The sequence below is a fragment of the Schistocerca serialis genome, chromosome 12 (assembly GCF_023864345.2).
Source record: "Schistocerca serialis cubense isolate TAMUIC-IGC-003099 chromosome 12, iqSchSeri2.2, whole genome shotgun sequence".
Taxonomy (NCBI): Eukaryota; Metazoa; Arthropoda; class Insecta; order Orthoptera; family Acrididae; genus Schistocerca; species Schistocerca serialis.
The window spans coordinates 92,737,881-92,757,963 of NC_064649.1; the positions used below are offsets into that span (position 1 = coordinate 92,737,881).

General features: G+C 41.2%; 1 protein-coding gene across 1 annotated transcript in view; it reads left to right on the forward strand.

Moving 5' to 3' along the window:
• LOC126427962 (uncharacterized) overlaps nucleotides 1-20,083 on the forward strand; it is a 184,855-nt gene that overhangs the window by 113,745 nt on the left and 51,027 nt on the right. The window contains exons 21-27 of the mRNA XM_050089850.1: nucleotides 669-958; nucleotides 3,339-3,529; nucleotides 6,643-6,820; nucleotides 8,133-8,307; nucleotides 15,746-15,937; nucleotides 17,748-18,083; nucleotides 19,232-19,393. Of these exons, the coding sequence (XP_049945807.1) occupies nucleotides 669-958; nucleotides 3,339-3,529; nucleotides 6,643-6,820; nucleotides 8,133-8,307; nucleotides 15,746-15,937; nucleotides 17,748-18,083; nucleotides 19,232-19,393 (1,524 nt within the window). The remainder of the gene's footprint in view (nucleotides 1-668; nucleotides 959-3,338; nucleotides 3,530-6,642; nucleotides 6,821-8,132; nucleotides 8,308-15,745; nucleotides 15,938-17,747; nucleotides 18,084-19,231; nucleotides 19,394-20,083) is intronic.

Genomic DNA, 20,083 nt, shown 5'->3' on the forward strand with positions numbered 1-20,083 from the left:
TAACAGGGAATCCTAAGAATTTTGAAGTTTTCACCCTCATGTGTACTATCACCATGTGACCTTCATCACTGGTGTAGTACCTCTAGATGTGCAGAACTGAACATGTTGTGTCTTTTTGAAATTGAGAGTGAGTCTGTTTGCAGACAACCACCCAATAATACTTCTGAGAACGTTTTTTACCATTTATTATGTTACTGTATGTATATTTGGATTGATTACAATACTACAGTTAGCTAAAAATTTAAAAAAAGAACTGCTTCTGTTTGTGGCATATTGGGCCAAAGATCATTTACGTGTATGAGAATCAATAATGGACCTCAGGTTTAGCCTTGTTGAGCCCTATAAATGATTTCTACCTTTTTTTTTTTTTTTTTTTTTTTACTTATAACATTGTTTATGGGTTACTTCCACAAAAGTTGTCTTTAGCTAGGAGACTATTGCGATTCATACATTCAAATCCCAAAAATGGGTGGATCCATCTGGATACAGCATATGTCAAGAAACTTGTGGGTTCTCTTTCTAACTGATTTGAGACCTTTACACTGTATTAGCAAAATGTATCTTGGGGTAACACTTCTTTTGTTGCACATGCTCATAATGAATCATTGGCTGGTGATCAGTCATCGAGAGTTGTACTGTCATTTTGCAACGAATGCTTGTGTCTCCAGAGGCCGGGAGCAACAGAGGAGGGCAGACCCAGACCCAGTCTGCTGGGAGATGGGCAGCTGCCGGTGGACATGATGGAGGTGGACAAGCCACCCCCACCACCTCACACAGCCAGCTCGGACCTGGAGGCAGCAGCGAGCACCGCACGGCCCTTCAAGCTGAGACCGGCAGACGACTCGGTGGTGGGGCTGGCTCCGCCCCCACCCAGGGTGACCGTGGTGGGTGCTGGGGGCAGACCGCCCCCACAAGAAGGGGATTCCACACACCGACCAGTCCTCATCGGAGGTGGCAGGTGAGCGCCTCTGCTCCTACAACGTTGATCAGATACAACTTTATCGTGTAACCTATCCATACATCAGAAATAGACTGAATTGGGAACTCTTTAATGCAACACTGTCTTGTAACTGCGGAAGTACAGGGTGCCCATTAAACATCTTTACAACTACATATGCTTGACATCACTGAAGTATGGGGCCAGTCTAAAATAATATGAAATATAGAAGTAAAAACTTCAACAGCCAAGATCACTAAATATAATTTTATTTTCCATGACCGGTTTTGGCTAATCTAAGGTGCTATCAGAAGATCTTATGCAAATACGTCTAAATATGTATAATATATCATGTCAAGTTTATGACATGTCATTCCAGGAATGTGAAGAAAGTGATACATCAATTTGTCAACAATAAAGAAAGATTACATAAAATAACTTGCATGTTGCATTTACTGCACAACCTCATACTCACACAACAGATGAAAGGAGACAGAAAACTCACCTTTCATCTGTTGTGTGCATATGAGCTTGTGCTGTCAGAACAATATGCATGATATTTTATGTAAATCTTGATTTATTACTGACATGCCGAGGTATCACTTTCTTAGTGTTCCTGGAATGACATGCCACAACTTGATGTGGTATATTGTACATATAATAGAGATGTATTGAGATGTATTTGCATAAGATCTGATTATGGCAACTTAGATTTGTCAAAACCAGTTATCAGAAATAAAATTATAATTAATGATCTTGGCTGTTGAAGTTTTTAAGTCTACAACCTTCCATCTTAATACTTTTAAAACTATACTGTATAACAACAAATGATTTTCAGTGTGTGATAAGATAACTCACAAACTTTTGTTGCCTCTTTGGAAGAGTGGATTGGGAGAAGATGCCTTACATTTTACTGTTATCAAAATTTTGGTTACGATTGTCATATTTTTGTGTTTCCAGCAGAAGGATGTTATTCAGGGAGGTATTTAGGAATGAAATTTCTGCACACAAAAATAACACTTCAGTTAGTGTGTTTATAAATATTTTTTTCTTTCTTACCATATTCTTGCCATTCTAGCCTATCATTGGGCTAAAATAACAGGTATAATTTTATCATTTTTACCCATAGAATATAGTACATGTAAACTTTACTTCAAAGATAAATTTTGTAAAAGGCCTTAAACTAAATCATTATCATATTGTGTTTCTATGTCTCTAGTTACCACAACCATTGCACGCATTTTCTTCTTGTGCACAGTCTTGCAAACACACATCTTATCCAAGTTCGGGAAGAGAACTTGAACCCACGACAGATGTCACTACACTTGCTCACATGTTTCTGTCCATCTGCCCTGCAGGTGCTGTAGAGTCTGCGTTGTGGAAGGCCCTGGCTCTTATACATAAGAAATGGTGGTCAACACAGCACCTGTAATTGAGAAACTTTCTTTCAGTATAGTTGGCGACTTATTACATATAAAATGTGCCACCATCCCCAAGTAGCAGGGTGGTACACATAAGGGAGTCACATGACCAAATATTGTCAACAACACAGGTTGTTGATAGCAATGCAAATGTCGACACCCAACCTACAATCAACATGTCAATGTGTGTCCACTTCTAGTGGCACAAATAATGTCTAGTCTATATTCAGTCTTTCTTCATGTTTGCTCCAGGAACTCCACAGCAACATGTTTAAATATGTTACGAATGCATGTCTTCTAGTCCTTTAGGTCTTTAACTTTGATTCAATATACCTGGTTCTTTACCAAACTTCATAGTAGTAGTTCAGTGGTGTGAGGTCAGGTGACTGTAGTGACCACTAAATCATTTCTATGTATCTCAAAAATTGTGTAGCAACCCCATTATTATAATAAGAGAAGGTAGATTTTATTAGAAAAAATGTAATATTAGGGAACTGTCCACTAATTTGTAATCGCCCTTCACTGAAAGTGCATTAGGCATCTCATTTTTTTATTGGCGAGAAAACAGTTAGCTGTAGTGTCAAGAATTGTTTTAAAATTGTTTATAATAAATATTATATAGCTTTAATTAATACCTGTTTTGATAGATCAATATTTTCCTGTTTAATTCCCTTATCACTACCATAACACTACTTTGTAATAATTGATGCACACACTATGCTACCTACTTACTAATCAAGGTAATCACCTTCCCTTTAAGTGTATCTGTTGTTTGCACAAGTGTGTCTACTGGCAGAAATAGTCATTATGATCAATTTCTACAATTTTTTATGTATTATTTACAAAACCAGGATACAGGTACCTAATATATAGAAATGAGAAAGGTGCAGCACAATTATTTAAAATGTATAGCTAAGCTGTACTTTAACTACATGGTACTTGAAGGCTCTCTACTGGCTTTGTTTTTTTCATTGTTACAGGAAGCCACCCCTACAGACACTGCCACCCCCACCGTCCGAGTTCGAGCGTCCGCCACCACCGGCACCGACCACCCCCAGGCGCCCACCCTTCGTGGTGACACCTCCCACCCCTGCCTACAGCCCTGCCCCCACAACCAAACCAAAGCCTTCAAGTACCTCCTCCAGCGATGATGCTGACGACAAACTGGAAGGTAGGTTTCCTTGTTCCTTATTGATCATTTCTTTTCTGCCACATAGTGGCAGGCACTCAACAGTCATTTCTCCAGCCTACATTTAAATTTGGCTTATTAATTTTCTGGGAAGAATTTCATATTTTAGTGCCTTATTTGCAGGTGGGTATAGTGGGTTGGTATTGGACTGATGAATGATTGGGTGACATTATTACGATGCAGTCACCAGACACACTAAAATTACAAAATGTCATAATGTTCTTGGATGGTTATGAGATAGTAGGTGCTCTTACTGAGTTTTCAGCCATTGTCCCCCCCTCACCCCCCCCTCCCCCATCTGCTGCACAATAAGCTTGCAAATGAGACCTGTCACACCATGTAGTTTTGTTTACTTTTTTTTTTTCTCCAACTGTCAGGTGTTAATAAATCGATGCCCTTTTTTTCTTTAAATTTCCCATTCAGATTCATAAAATCTATACTAATATATGAACAATAAACATTAGGGTAGACTTAGGCTATTAAAACTGACTGCAAGAAAGAAAACGAAACCACATTTTCGCAAAACGGCATTTTCATTGTACCAGTCACTATTAACAGAAAATCTGTACATTGCTGTTTAAAAAGCTTATGTCTGTCCAAATGTTTATCACAATATTGTGTGAAAATTTCTAGTAAATCAGTCAAGAACTTTTAGAGATCTTTTTCTTTTAAATTCTGTATGATTTATTACAATTTTGAGTTTCATACACACAAAACAGGTGAAGTTGCAATGACAAGCCGAAATTTGCATCCTGACATAATTCTCAGGGATACCCCAGATTAAGACCTATAACTAGTTCTCATACACATTTATTAATGCAAAGCACAGCCTTGTTCATTAGTATTCATAAAAATCCTAAAATCACAGATTATTTTACTTCATAGCTAAGGAGACTGACTACAAACAAAAAAAAAACTGTGAAGCCATCAGTATCCCCTGCGTAATCTACAAGATACTCACATAAAGTATCACCAACCACACAAATATGATGTCAGATCTTAATTGAATAAGGGAGAAGCTGGATGTAGAAGTGAACAGAGAAAACCGTCCACTGTGCATGATTTGACTGGAAATACAGAACAGGACTATGAGTCTGAACTACCACTTTGTCTGGGGTTTACAGATTTTGAAAATGGTTTTATTGCAGCTTAAAAAAAAGAGATCTTACAATGCATGTCAGTAAACTGAAGAATGTATATGTTAATGCTAATCGAAGAAATCAAGTAAAGTGTTATCACTTTACCATAATTATCTAACTATCAGTACCTCGAGAGGAAGTTTTCAGACTGTTTAATTTGGAAAATTAAGAAGTATAATTGTGTTAGTGGAACATATGTGAACTATCTTAGCTTTGGGGATGCTACTATGCTGCTTGCTCTAAGGCAGACAAACTCCAACAAAGAATGAGAGAACTGAACAGAAGGCTTGAAAATCAGTTATATTAAGACTAAAATATTGTACAATAAACACATCAAAAACTCTGCAAGTGGGCAGTGAAGTTGTGTAATCTTTTGAGGAGTAGTTGTGTATAGAACAGCTGTAGATGACAGCTAGATGACCAGTTAAAGAAATAAACAGAAGAGTACAAATTGCATTGGGAGCTTTTGGTAAACAAATCAGGTTTTTCAATTATAAATTTACTACATGTCTGAAGATGAAAGATTACAGTAAGTTTTGAGGTACAGCAGTGAGACATGGACCTTATTCATACACAATATCTAGCAAGCAGTAACTGAAAACAAACAGGTAGATTCCATCTATCCGGATTTTCAAAAGGCATTTCACACTGCACTACACTATCATCTGCTAATCACAATACAATCATATGGGGAGTTTCTATGCAGGTATGTGGTTGGCTCAATGAATATTTAACTTGTTGAGCTCAGTACATTATATTGAATAGCAAATGTACAGAAATAATAGTAGCAATAACAATGGGTGCCCCCAAGAAAGTATAGCTAGGACCGCTAATGAGTTCAGTATATAATGCCGGCCGAAGTGGCCATGCGGTTCTGGCGCTGCAGTCTGGAACCGCGAGACCGCTACGGTCACAGGTTCGAATCCTGCCTCGGGCATGGATGTGTGTGATGTCCTTAGGTTAGTTCAGTTTAACTAGTTCTAAGTTCTAGGGGACTAATGACCTCAGCAGTTGAGTCCCATAGTGTTCCGAGCCATTTGAGCTCAGTATAAATAAACGATTTATCTGATAGGATCAGCAGTGCTATAAGACTGTTTACTGATGATGCTGTTGTCTACAAAGAAATACCTCCTTTGGCCAATCGTAAAGAAAATCAAAAAACCGGATAAGTACAAGTAGGACTTGTGCTCTGAGCTTTTCATGCAAACTTACATCTGTATACAGATAATAACAATAATTTGTGCATCTCAGTGGCCTGGTGTAAGGCTTTCTATTGGATGTCTCTTCAGCAGCTTGTGTATCCTCAACTTATCCCAGTTATTGAGCTGGGGAAAGGGGACCTACAGTTAAATGTGGAATCCAAACCATGCATTGTTTCTAATGACTCATTAAATTGTTGAGATACGAAGGCCAGGTTAAAATGAAGACTAAAAAATCCATGGTACAACAGAGGCCCGACCCCTCAACCTTGCAATTTCCAGACATGCTCTTTAGTGCTAGACCACTAAACATGACATGTATATGTATGATTTATCTATGGGTTTTGATGCGTGAGTAGTAGTGCAAATTGTCACATGAGGGACTGTAACATAAATGCTGAACAACCTGAGTTAGCACAGTGAAATATTGACACCCAAAATCTCACAGAAAGCCACTTAGAAAATTCCATGAACCGATATTGTGGACAGAGCACCAAATAATTTTAAATCCCCTAAGTATTGTTCCCCTGAAGATGAAATCAGATTAGTAAGTAGCTCACCACTTGGAGGTGAACCAAAAGTCTCTTCCCTAACTTCACCCATAAATGAAATGTATCTTTATGTAGGATAGAGGGAAAGGTAGTTTTTGACTTGGTATTTAAGGTGATATCTAATCTACAGATGAGATGTACTTGTTGGCATGTCAGTATGTGGATGACCATGCTGATACATTGGTGACAGAAGTTTTTCTTTCCAGATGAGGATCAGGAGCTGGCAGAGACATCCTCTGGAAATAAACCACCTCCACCTCCACTATCACCGCTCTCACCCTCAGTGACGTTGGGAGGTACTCCAGAGGTGGTGGATGTGACATACAGACCACCCGTCTACACCACACAGCGACCGAGGCCAGTCAGACCTCTGGACACCACCAGGTGAGATCCCCCAACCACTGCACTGCATGTGGAGGTGGAAGCAGTGTCATCACAGAACAGAAACACTGCAATATTGTGAGGAAAAGTTTGTTGATATATGTATGAGATTCTCAAGGATGGAGTAAATAATGGGGAGTTACACATTTATGAGGAAGTTAGAACAGACAAAGGTGTTTTATGTTTGAAAAGATGAATGATATTTTATAAAGTGGAACATGATACAGAGTGACAAGAATGGTAGTATCAGACACTTTAATTATGGAGAAGTGCATGTTGAGAATTTCAAGGGAATAGTAAACATTGGGACAGGTTAAGGTTTGTGCACCAAGAATTTCAAGGGGATTAATTTTTGGGGGTTTGAGGATCAAAGGCTTTGAGGGAGTGATAAAAGTTGGGAGGAGGGGAGAATTATGCATCACAGAATTGGAGGAAGTTATAAAATTTGGGGGGGGGGGGGGGGGGGGGGGAGGGAGGGAGGAGGTTTGTTCACATCAAAGCTTTGCAGTTGCTGATAAAATTTTGGAGGAGTAAAGATTTGTGCATCAAGGAATAGGAAGGAGTTAGAAATGCAGAAGGAGTGGATGTTTTTGCATCAAGGAATTGGAGGGATTAAAAAATTTAGGAGTAGTTCAGGTCTGTGAATAGAGAATTTGGAGGGAGTGCAAGGATTTAGAGATGGTGATAAAATCTGGAAGGGATGGAAGTTTGTGCATCAAGGGATTGGACAGTGATAAAAATTTGCGGGATGTATGTTTTTGCATCAAAGAATTGGAGGGATTAAAAAAATTGGGAGGAGTGCAGGTTTGTGAATTTAGGATTTAGAGGGAGTTAAAAATTTTGGAGGCGTGAATGTCTTTGCATCAAGGAGTTGGAGGTAGTTCTAATATGTGGGAGGAGTAGAGGTTTGTGCAACATTTATAGTGTTGAAGCTGAGTTTTATATTTCTAGTGAAGTGCTACAGTATTTAATCATCTCAATTAGCCAGTAAGTAGATTTGGTAGTCACTTTGCCTTTCTTTTAGACAGGATTCCACAGTTTCTGACAGTAGGTTTGTCATAGATATTCTGGTGTTTTAGTTTAATGAATTGCCCTTTTGTAGTTATTAGGTTAAAGGTCCTAGAAGTGAAGAGTTCTGGTTCTTTATGCTATAATTATTATCTTTTTCTTACAATGTTAATGGCCTCTACAAGTGTTTAGATAAAGTAATATATCATGCTGCTAATGTGGGTGTTGAGACAGCAAGAGACCATACAAAGACCCAGATGATGTGGCTAGTTCACACGAAAGGAACTGACTTGGCACTTGCCCACAGGAGGCCGCCAGATGGGGTCAATCCCAGTCGTGTGGAGGCGGACATGCTGGAGACGGTGAGCGTGGGCCGGCCAGTGTCACAGCCGCTGCCACCCCTGCCGCCCCCGCCTCCACCTCCTGAGGCGTCGCCACCTCCAGTGGCCCCAACTCCTGTCAGGGAACCTGTCTCCACCAAGGTGAGATCATAGATCCATTCAGCACTGACAACAATGTTTTATACTAGTCCCATTTCTGGTAAGAATTAGAGTGTTTCTAAGCAAATTTATAGTGGGGGAATTCAAATCTTGAAATAGAATATCATTGTCAAAGCTACACTGGCAGAAAAAAATAGCAATTCCAAAAATAATTAATGTAGAGTAATGAAATTTTCTTGACCAGAAGAAGAGATCGGTTGGTAGGACATGTTCTGAGGCACCAAGGGATCACCAATTTAGTATTGGAGGGTAGCTTGGAGGGTAAAAATCGTAGAGGGAGACCAAGAGATGAATACACTAAGCAGATTCAGAAGGAAGTAGGTTGCAGTAGGTACTGGGAGATGAAGAAGCTTGCACAGGATAGAGTGACATGGAGAGCTGCATCAAACCAGTCTCAGGACTGAAGACCACAACAACAACAATGAAATTTTGGGAATACATTTGATTAGGTAACATATTTATGTGATTAACATTGCAAGATCACAGATTAATTTAAGCACAAGATAAGCTATTGCAAATGTGATATGCTGGTACATTAGTAATTGGTCTAACTGCCAGAATGTTGAACGCGAGCATGCAAACGTGCACACATTGTGTTGCACAGGTGCCGGATGTCAGTTTGAGGAATGGAGTTCCATCCTGTTGCTCTTGGTCGGTCAATACAGAGACGATTAATGCTGCTTGATGATGATGATGCTAGACTTGTCGTCTGATGATATCCCACATGTGCTTGATTGGGAGACATATCTGGAGATCGAGCAGGACAAGGGAATATGTCGACACTCTGTAGAACATATTGAATTACAACAACGGTATGTGGGCAAGCGATACACTGTAGGAAAACATCCCCCTCTCCCCTCCCCAGAATACGATTCACACATGGTAGCATACCAGGTTGAATCAAGAGACGGACATACAGATTTGCAGTCAGGGTGCATGGGATAACCATAACAGTGTTCCTGCTGTCATACAAAATTACACTCTAGACCAGGCCCTCATCTGTCCTCCTCCTAACAAACACACTGCCATCACTGTCACCAGGGGCAAAACCAGTTTTATTCAGAAAATACAACACATCTTCACCCTGCCCACCATGGAGCTCTCACCTGATAACACTGAAGTCCCCAATGGTGGTGGTTTGAGGTCAGTGGAATGCACACTAAAGGAAGTCTGGCTTGGACCTGTCCATAATGGATTTGTAACAGCTCTTTGTGTCACTGTATCAGCTGCTCATATTGCTGCTGCAGATACGGTATGATGTGCCAGAGCCATATGCCAAACACAATGGTTTTCCCCCTTGGTAGTGTCATGTGGCTGTCCGGAGCTGGTCTTCTAGTGACTGTACATTCTGCTAGCAAGCATGTATAATGACTACATTCCTGCCAAGTCTTCTTGCAACATCACAGAAGGAACATCCAGCTTCTTGTAGCTCTATTACAAACCTCATTCAAACTCAGTGAGGTGCTGTTAATGGTGTTTTCGTCCCCTTGATCATTTCACCACATCCAATCTTAAAGGTACATTATCTGATCAAATGTATCTGGATACCTGGCTGAAAATGACTTACAAGTTTGTGGCACCCTCCATCGGTAATGCTAGAATTCAGTATGGTGTTGGCCCAACCTTAGCCCTGATGACAGCTTCCACTCTTGCAGGCATACATTCAATCAGGTGCTGGGAAGTTTCTTGAGGAATGGCATCCCATTCTTCACGGAGTGCTGAACTGAAGAAGAGGTATCGATGTCGGTCAGTGATGCCTGGCATGAAGTCGGCGTTCCAAAACATTACAAAGGTGTTCTGTAGGATTCAGGTCAGCACTCTGTGAAAGTGAGTCCATTATAGGGATGTTATTGTCATGTAACCACTCTGCTACAGGTTATGAACAGGTGCTCGATCGTGTTGAAAGATGCAATTTCAATCCCTGAACTGCTGTTCAACAGTGGGGAGCAAGAAGGTGCTTAAAACATCAATGTAGGCCTGTGCTGTGATACTGCCACGCAAAACAAGGGGTGCAAGGCCCCTCCATGAAAAACACAACCACGCCATAACACCACCACCTCCAAATTTTACTGTTGGCACTACACATGCCGGCAGATGACGTTCACTGGGCATTTACCATAAAAAAACCTGCCATCACGCCACCACATTGTGTAGCCTGATTTCTCACTCCACAGAACGTTTTTCCGCTTTTCAATCGTCCGATGTTCATGCTCCTTACACCAAGCGAGGCGTCGTTTAGCATTTACCTGCGTGAAGTGTGGCTTATGAGCAACTGCTCGATCATGAAATCCAAGTTTTCTCACCTGCTACCTACCTGTCATAGTACTTGCAGTGGATTCTGATGCAGTTTGGAATTCCTGTCCTGTGTGATCGTCTGTATAGATGTCTGCCTATTACACATTACGACCCTCTTCAACTGTCGGCAGAGTCTGTCAGTCAGTAGACGAGGTCAGCCTGTACACTTTTGTGCTGTACGGGTCCCTTCACATTTTCACTTCACATCAGAAACAGTGGACCTAGGGATGTTTAGGAGTGTGGAAATCTTGTGTACAGACGTATGACACAGGTGACACCCAATCACCTGACCAAGTTTGAAGTTTGTGAGTTCCTCGGAGCACCCCATTCTGTTATCTCGCGATGTCTAATAACTACTGAGGTCGCTGATATGGAGTACCTAGCAGCAGGTGGCAGCACAATGCACCTAATATGAAAGATACTTTTGGTCACATAGTGTAACTAATGCTCATGACCATTATAGCTTGTATTTAAATCAAACCTGATTTGCATCCTCATGGAGACACTACCAGCACCAGTTGTATGGGACTGGTGCAAAATCTGAATAGATGTCATCTTTCAGATGTAGAAACAAGCCCTCAACTTTCGTTTATCTTGCACAACTCCTTGGTATAGCAACTTTTTTCCATTAGTGTATTTTTGGGTGCAATTAACAGGAGTGGAAACATTTAATTTGGGATGTTCAAATAGCAATACAACTTTATGGGGAAATGATTAAGCTATAAAATTTGTTGGAAGTGGCCTCCATTATGGAGTTCACATAATTGAATACAATGTTGCATATCCTTAAACACATGTTGTTATGTATGTAGATGAATTCTAGCAATAAGTCATTCTGTTTCATTCTGCAATTCGAGGATAACATGAGGGTGAGCTTTGTAAGCAGCGTTGGTAAGGTACTCCCACAAGCAAAAGCAGAATTAGGAGGCAACAGTTCCTTGCAACCACTCACCCATGAAAACACTGATCTAAAAGAAAGCCGATAAATTTTGGGTATATGATAAAACACACAAATCTAAGGGCTGTCAATTTGACTAAATACCTAGGAATTACAATTACAAGCAACTTAAATTGGAAAGACTGCATAGATAATATTGTGGGGAAGGCAAAACAAAGACTGCGCTTTGTTGGTAGAACACTTAGAAGATGCAACAAACCCACTAGAGAGACAGTCTACATTACACTTGTCCGTCCTCTGCTGGATTATTGCTGCATGGTGTGGGATCCTTACCAGGCGGGATTGACAGAGGACATCAAAAAAGTGCAAAGAAGGGCAGCTCATTTAGTGTTATCGCGCAATAGGGGTGAGAGTGTCACTGATACGATATGCCAGTTGGGGTGGCTGTCACTGAAACAAAGGCGGTTTTCTTTGCGGCGAGATCTATTTACGAAATTTCAATCACCAACTTTCTCTTCCGAATGTGAAAATATTTTGTTGACACCCACCTACATAGGGAGAAATTATCATCATAATAAAAGAATAGTAATCAGAGCTCGAACGGAAATATTTAGGTGTTCCTTTTTCCCACGCGCCATTAAAAATTGGAATGGAGGACAAGTAGTATGAAAATGGCTTGATGAACCCTCTGCCAGGCACTTAAGAGTGAATTGCAGAGTAGCCACGTAGATGTAGGTGTAGGAAAGTCACACTGTTCTTGGCTCCACGGGCCATAGCATTGTCCTCTTGAAACCATACTTTTACCTTATTCAGGTACAGTGTTTACAAACTGTTGCACCTTTGTGCATAGGACTCAGTGTTCGGTACACTATGAAAGAATACAATGAAGATTCACAAACATGACATTGCACACCAAACACTCACTCACTGTGCCTGCATAAGGGACTTTCAGAGCTTATGTTAATTTTCTGTAGCTCAAATGAGTGAAATTTGTGTATTTACATATCCATCAATGTGGAATTATGCCTAGTCGGACCAAAGCCAACAACCGTAGCATTCCTGCCCACCTGTTGTTACAATCACACCCAGGAAGATGATGATTCAAATCTGCATCTGGCCAACCAAAATTTGGTTTTCTGCGATTTCCCTAAAAAGCTCCAAGCAAACACCAGGATGATTCCTTCGACGACTGATTGCCTTCCCCACCCATGACATCATCCGAGCTCATGCTCCATCTCTAATGACCCTGATGTCGATGGGATGTTAAATCCAATCTTTGTTCCCACCTTTCATGTTGTTACAAATGACTTGAATCACTGACTGACAGCTACACATTTTTCATTGTATTCAGCTACCAATTCATGAATAGCATGAATTCTGCAAGGATGTGTCTTTAAACAGTTGCACAGTTCTGTGAGGGCACTACAAATGGAGAGACTAGGCAGATTCAGTATGCATTTCACCATCTTTTTGGGACTCAAAGAATATGCAGCTTGCACACCTGTCAACTTTTCTCATGTTACCAGCTCAGCCTCTTATTCGCAGACATGTTTGGGAAGGAAGAGTCTCAATATTAGTCACACATCTGATGTAACAGGTGATAATTAACACTCTTTTCTGTAATGTGGAATCAATTTCTTCCTCAAGAAAATAATGACCATACTTGCAACAAAGAGTAAACATTTTTCTATAAGTTGCATCCCTTTTTGAATAAGGGTCTGAAAAAGGGGCCTCATTGCTGTTTGCTCCACATATGAAATGAGATGCCCTCTGTCACAGTAACATATTCCAGGTGGACTAAAGAGGTTGTGCAATCAAGGGGTGTATGCTAAATTCATTGTACAAGGGTCATTCAAAAATTAGAGAGACAAATTGGTCTGGGAAAAAAACTGTCTGTAGGGAAAGTTTGGGACTTTTATGGCTTTAAGTTGGCATCACTGGGATGAGCCCTGATCTGCTGATATATCAACATTGTTTTGTTTATAACCACAAAAATATGTTACAAGATGGTTGAAAAGTCCACATTAGTTGAAGAACATTCTGTTATTCGTTTTTTACTTGCTGAAGGTGAGGAACCAGTGAATATATACTGTAGAATGTCGTTAAGTTTATGGTGAAGGTTGTATGAATTGTGCAAATTTTTTACACTTGGGTAGAGCCATTCAGAAATGGTCACGACTCAGTGACCGACAAACACTGTTCTGGCCGAACAGGTGCATTTCCAACTCCCTCACTTGAAAGTCGAATTGTTGACAATATTATGTGACTGTGGAAATAATAGTTGATGATGTTCAAGTTATTACTGGTACAGTTCATAACATTATCTGTAACAAGCTGAAGTATCGCAAAACATGTGCAAGATGGGTCCCAAAGAAGTTGATGCGACTACACAAGGAAAAAAGGTTGAGAGTGTGCACAGAGCTAAAGGAACATTATGAAAGAGAAGGTGAGCACTTCCTCAACAAAATTTTAACTTACGATGAAACTTGGGTTTAATATCATGAACCAAAATTTAAAAAATAAAACAAGATCAAAACATATCAAGATCTGGAGTGCAATAAGTTGCTGAAAGTGCATATCGTAAGCTACAATCTGGACTACTTCACAGAGATATGTAGTGATATCTTGGATTCTGTGCAAATGTTTTCAGTATAGAAAGGCATTATCATATCGGTGAAAATTAATAATAGTAAACTAGAAGATGTAACATCAGAATTAAAATCATCTAAAAATACTTCTGCAATTACCATAATGTGATCAAATTGCCCTTCCCACTACATCTCTCCTTCCACCCCCCCCCCTTTCTGTCTCCCTCTCCCTCTCCCTCTCCCTCTACCCCTCCCCTTATAATAATGGAGGCAAGACATAAGAGAAATCAACACCCCTTCATATGATTCATTGACTCAGAAAGAGCATTTGACAAAGTAAAATGGTGCAAGATATTTGAAATCCTCAGACAAGTAGGTATAAGCAATAGGGGAAGACAGGTAATATACAGTATGCACAAGATCGAGGAGCAAGAAATAAGAATAAAAGACCAAGAATGAAGAGCTTGGGTTAGAAAAAGTGTAAGATAAGGATGTTAGTTTTGCCCCTACACTTCAGCCTTTATGCCAAAGAAGCAGTGGTAATTATGGAGCTTTTTGTAAACTTGGAATGGAGGCTACAATTAAGTAGACACCTAAATTTGAAGAAGAGATTTCTGAGAATGTAAATTAGAAGCACAGTATTCTATAGAAGTGAATTGTTGTCTGTTGGAAAAACAGAACAGCAGAGAATAAAAGTATTTGAGGTGTGTTGATATAGGAGAATATTGAAAATTAGGTGGAATGATGAGGAAAAAAGCCCAGAGGTGTTCCACAGAATTGGCAGGGAAAGGAATGAGGGGATAAAGAACCAACTAGAGGAAGGGACAGGATGATAGAACCTGGGTTAAGGCATGATCAGAGAATAACTTTCATGGCACTAGAGGGAGCTATAGAGGACAAAACTTACAGAGGAAGACAAAGATTGGACTATACCTGACAAACAATTGAAGATTAGCAGAGATGCTGAGTCACAGAGAGGCACTATTAAAAAAACGCACACGCGCATACACACACCCCACATCCCCCTCATGTGTTCTCTATCCTGACTAAGGCCTGTTTGGCCATAAGCTTTGCTTTACAGTCTTTTCGTTGTGTCCATATCTCTGATTCAGCATCTTCACTGCATCATGAGAAGCAACTATCCTTTTGATAATACTGCAATTATTCCATCCTGGATTTTCCATTGTTCAAAACAATTGAAAATGTTTTGTGTAACTTGTACTCTGGGATGAAGAGGTTGGGACAGGAAAGGAAGTCATGGGGGCCCACACCAAAGCAGACAGAAGACTCAAGACTTAAAAGTAAAAAAGTTGACACCTGAACGGCACAGTTTAACTTAACCTACTGCCTTTGAATCTTTGCCATACAGTTACTTCCTTGTGGTGTAACACTGCAATATGTTAGTGTAATATTTGTTCCTTGTTACGGTGTAAGTTATGCCCACCACACAAAGTATGTTTTGATCAGTACTCACCTCTCATCATTCTTCCAATCAGACCTGTGTATCTGGTGTACCTCTCCACTGAGCTCGCACGGCTGTGTACTGTGCCATCCGACACATGACTGACGGACGGTAAGTGTGTGCTCACCGATGGGAAGATAGAGCGTGTGTTACATCTAGAGCTCTCCTCCTGCACAGGTGAAAACGCCTCCACCATCCACGGCTGCGGCGACACCGCCTACGACGCTGGACCGCACGTGGACGACAATGGCGGTGGACCTGGAGGGGTCGCAGACGCACCTCCCAGACCGACGCCGGCCTGCCGTGACACCTGCCGTCACCTCTTCCTCCACAGACTCCTCTGTCACAACGAGCACCAGCAAAGTTGCAGTGAGTCATCCACACCACTACTTACTGTAGAGTCCAAAAGTGACCAGTTTGGTGGATGTATTGGTCATGGTATGATGTTAGTTGTGATGTATTTTTCATCATGTAAACAAGGTATTCACATTCAGTTGCCACCAACCAATACAGCTAACTGAAATGAATACAGTTGCCAGCCTGATTATAAAATGTCCATTGAAAGATAAGGGTAACTTCCAACATGGACATCATCAGGTCTGTTCAGTTGCTTTTTTTTTAAAAAAAGATTCAGGAGCTGTTCATAGGATATGCAAGCTACAAGGATACTGACAGTGGTAGGTTGACAACAATGAACACAGTAAAACTAGTGTATTTATTAACCAACATGGAGTGGTTTGATCTCTTCAGTTTTGTTAAACCTGCAGCACACACAGAGAGAACTGTCAACACTGGATCACAGTAACAACACACAGTGCCATCAGAACACATTAAAAAAGGAGAAGACTAACTACTAGAAATGAAATGCCAATGTAATTCAAATGAGAGGCTCTTCAATTTATGTCTAGCAACAACTTAATACATTTACCACTGAATCCAATTTCTGACTGCACCTTCACTCACATTGTTGCGTAAGGCTTATCTAAGTCTCAGTAACACACTTAGTAACTTCTAGCCTCTAGTCTCAGTAAAATAAAACTTTGGGTTCTTCAGTCTTCTGCTGACCAAATACCTTCACCCCACTCATAACCTGATTACAGTGTGCTCCCTTTGGCAGTTTAGTTTAAGCTGTGTTGACTGTGTCAGTCATCTTTTTGGCTGCTTCATCTAGAATTGCCAACCTATTCCTTCTTCTTTCTTAAGCACTTCCTCTATAATCTTTTGCCCGCATTCTGTATTCCCCATATACATTCCAACCTATCAGACCAGCCTAACACTGACTGCCAGTGCCCCCAACACAGTCCTGTACCCTGACAGCCAATTTATACTTTCTTACTCTTTCAAATGTCTATCTTGTAAACAATAATAACAACAAACTCAGTAACACAACTTCCTTCTATTCTGGAGTTGTGGTACGTCTTCCAGATCAATTTCTTGATTCAGCCAACATCCAGAACCATAACTATTTCTTTTCAAAAGAAAAGTGACATTTTGCAAAACCATTAATAGCATAATTGGAGTTCCCAGAGCCACTACAGCTCCATAACTACTCCCAGTACCACAGAAGCATGGTAATGAACATTACGATATCTGTTAACTTTTATGTGTCTGAAGTTCCCTATTCTATTGTACCTGAGTGCTTAGGTAAACGTACTTTCCAGCTTCTCCAATTTGCCGAACAATAGGCTAGTCATTCTCTTTCACTGGGGACCATTAACCTTGGAGATGTTCTTCTACTTGTGGGTGAGACATAATGCCATCCATACCAGGTTCCCTCAACAGACTTCAACCATTCAATTACATCTACTGAGTTCATATACACCACCCAGTCACAGACTTACTAAATGAACTGTCATAAAGTGGCAAGTGTTTTACAAAAGAACACAATTCTACAGCCAGCAAACATTTATGTCAACATAAAAAACTGTTATGCAAACACATCAACAATTACCCAAGTAATAAGTGTAGCAAGTGTGTCCAGTGATGGGCACGCAGTGGAACGCCATCGAACTCCCACTATAGCTCTTTCACTTGTAGCTGATGTGGTGTCTCTGTGTAGCCTAGTGCCGATCTCTTGCTCCTCACCACCCCCCCCCCCCCCCCCCCTCCCCACCACTTTTTCTTCAGAAGGATCTAGACTAGTGTCACCAGCACACCAATGCAGGCTATCTTATTGCAGTCTGTGGTGGTGACATCGGGCTCCAAGACAGTGTTGTTCGTCAAGCCGACAGCTGCCCGGCTGCCGACGACACCGCAGACGACGAAAGCAACTCCGACACTGCGACCCGTGCTGAGACCGAGACCCAGACCCAGACCTACAACTGGGACTGGAGGGCTGTTTGACGACTTCGATGACATCGCCGAAGAGGATGACGAGGAGGAAGTGGAGACGGGCGAGACGGGTGGGTCACGTGGCAAAGTGGACCTGGGTGTGGCCAGCTCCAACCAGGAGAAGGTCGTGCTCGGCTCATCACCCGCGTCCACCCTCTTTGTCACCCACACGCACACACTCACGGTAAGAATCTGTAGCTACAAGTTTGGGGTTGTAGTGCTTAGCTTCCTACCACCAGATGCACCTCAAGTTCAGAGCCCTCAGCCAGTGTACACCACAAAATGTAGAATTATTTTTATACATACTAACTATGGTACTGGGTAGTAAGCATCTTCAAACTCCCTTCATACCATTATCCAGTCACTTTAGTAATGAAAATTGGAAAATGTATAATTTGAAAACCATTTACTTCCTGGGGTGTAAAAAGAGGAGGCAGTCATTAGGTGTGAGATCAGTGTTCTAAGGTGGGTGTGTAAATTGCTCTCACCCAGTGATCCAAACTGTCCAGGCAAAGGCGTACATTGTCATATCTCCAGGCAGTTTCGGTTCTGAGTGTTCCACTGCTCACTCTGTAAAGTGTTAAGAGATACATAATTTGTCTCAGTGCTGTTAGGATCGTCGAGTATGAAAGATAAAAGCCATGTTCACAAAATCGCTGTATTTATTCAAAATAGTCTTCCCCTGAATCAATACACAGGTGAAATCATTATAAAAGTGTTTTAAAAAATTCACTGTAGTCCTTTTTGGGAACTGCATTTAGTACTGCAGAACAGTTTTCTCGGATTTACTTTTTCGTCACAACAGTGTCCGTTCATTGTCAACTTCAATTTGGTGAACAACCAGAAGTTGGCTGGGACCAAATCCAGTGAATATGGCAGGTGGTCCAGGACTGTGATCTGTCTGCTGGCCAATAATGATGATTTAAGAAGGGGAAAATCAAAATGGGCTGAGGCACGAATTGAAGTTCGCATTAGGGAGGGCGTCAGACTAGGGTAATCTGTGCAGCTGGTTTCGCCACAATGCCACAGTGGTGTAATGTGTAGCACATCTGCCTAGTAAGCAGGACACCTAGGTTCAAGTCCCAGCCTTGCCACAAATTTTAATTCATTACTTCAACTTCTATCCTTTAGAAAAATTGTTACAGTGTGCTTTAAAAATGGAATCTCCAGTTATGCCTCTCAGCCACTAGAATAACATAGGAATGCAAACAAGGTTCTCTAGCATCTGGCCCCAGATGTTTGGGACACCCTTTGCTTGTAAATGATAGAGACAACAGAGCCAGAAAGAAGTAATGAGGCTAAGGCTGACGGTGATTCGATGATGCTCCGCAGGTGACAACTACGGAGACACAGGTGGTGAGCACGGCAGGACGGCCACCAGTGACGCGCACCGTCGTGCTCACCAAGACGCAGACGTCGACGGTTGTGGACACGGTCACCGAGACCCAGACACTGCTCCGGCCGACCAGTGTCTTCGCCACCGTCACCACCACGGTAAGGGACTCCACCGCCTTCGCCGACCCTTTGCTAATTATTCCTTCGCGTTCACTGTATCTTTCTCAGGGGTCTCGGTTCTGAACTCAATAGCCAATCAGTTGGTTAGTGTACAAACAGGAGTAATGTATAGAGATGTGGACTTTGCAGGTCTTCAGTGCACAGTGGGCTGTAATACACAACATTTGTCGACGCAGCTATACAGGTCAGGCTCGAAATGTGATAAGCTCACCATGCAAAATATTAGTCAGTCTCCTTTAAAGAGTGTGCTGGTTGTTTTGGAGTGCTATAAATAGTACAGAACTGTTAGCAGGTGGCCTTCTGACATTCTACCAGTGATGTAAGTCATGGCAGTGAAGTGGGTTGTATGAGATGTGATCAAAAAGTAATGGGAATTTCTGGTTTAATTAAAGAATCTTAATTTATTTATTAGCATCAACTTTGTCCACTTCAAAGTAATCCCCCTCAGATGTAATACATTTGTCCCCATGTTATGCCTAGTTAGGGCGTTCAGCTCCTTCAGCAATTCTGTTTCATCCCATCAGTGGTGGCAAAATGACATCCTTTCACAGTTCTCTTCAGCCTCAGGAATAGAAAGAAGTCACAGTGGCCATGTCCATTGAATATGGTGGCTGAGGTAACATAACTATTTTGTTTTATTGCCAAAAAAATCATGAAGAAGCATTGAGA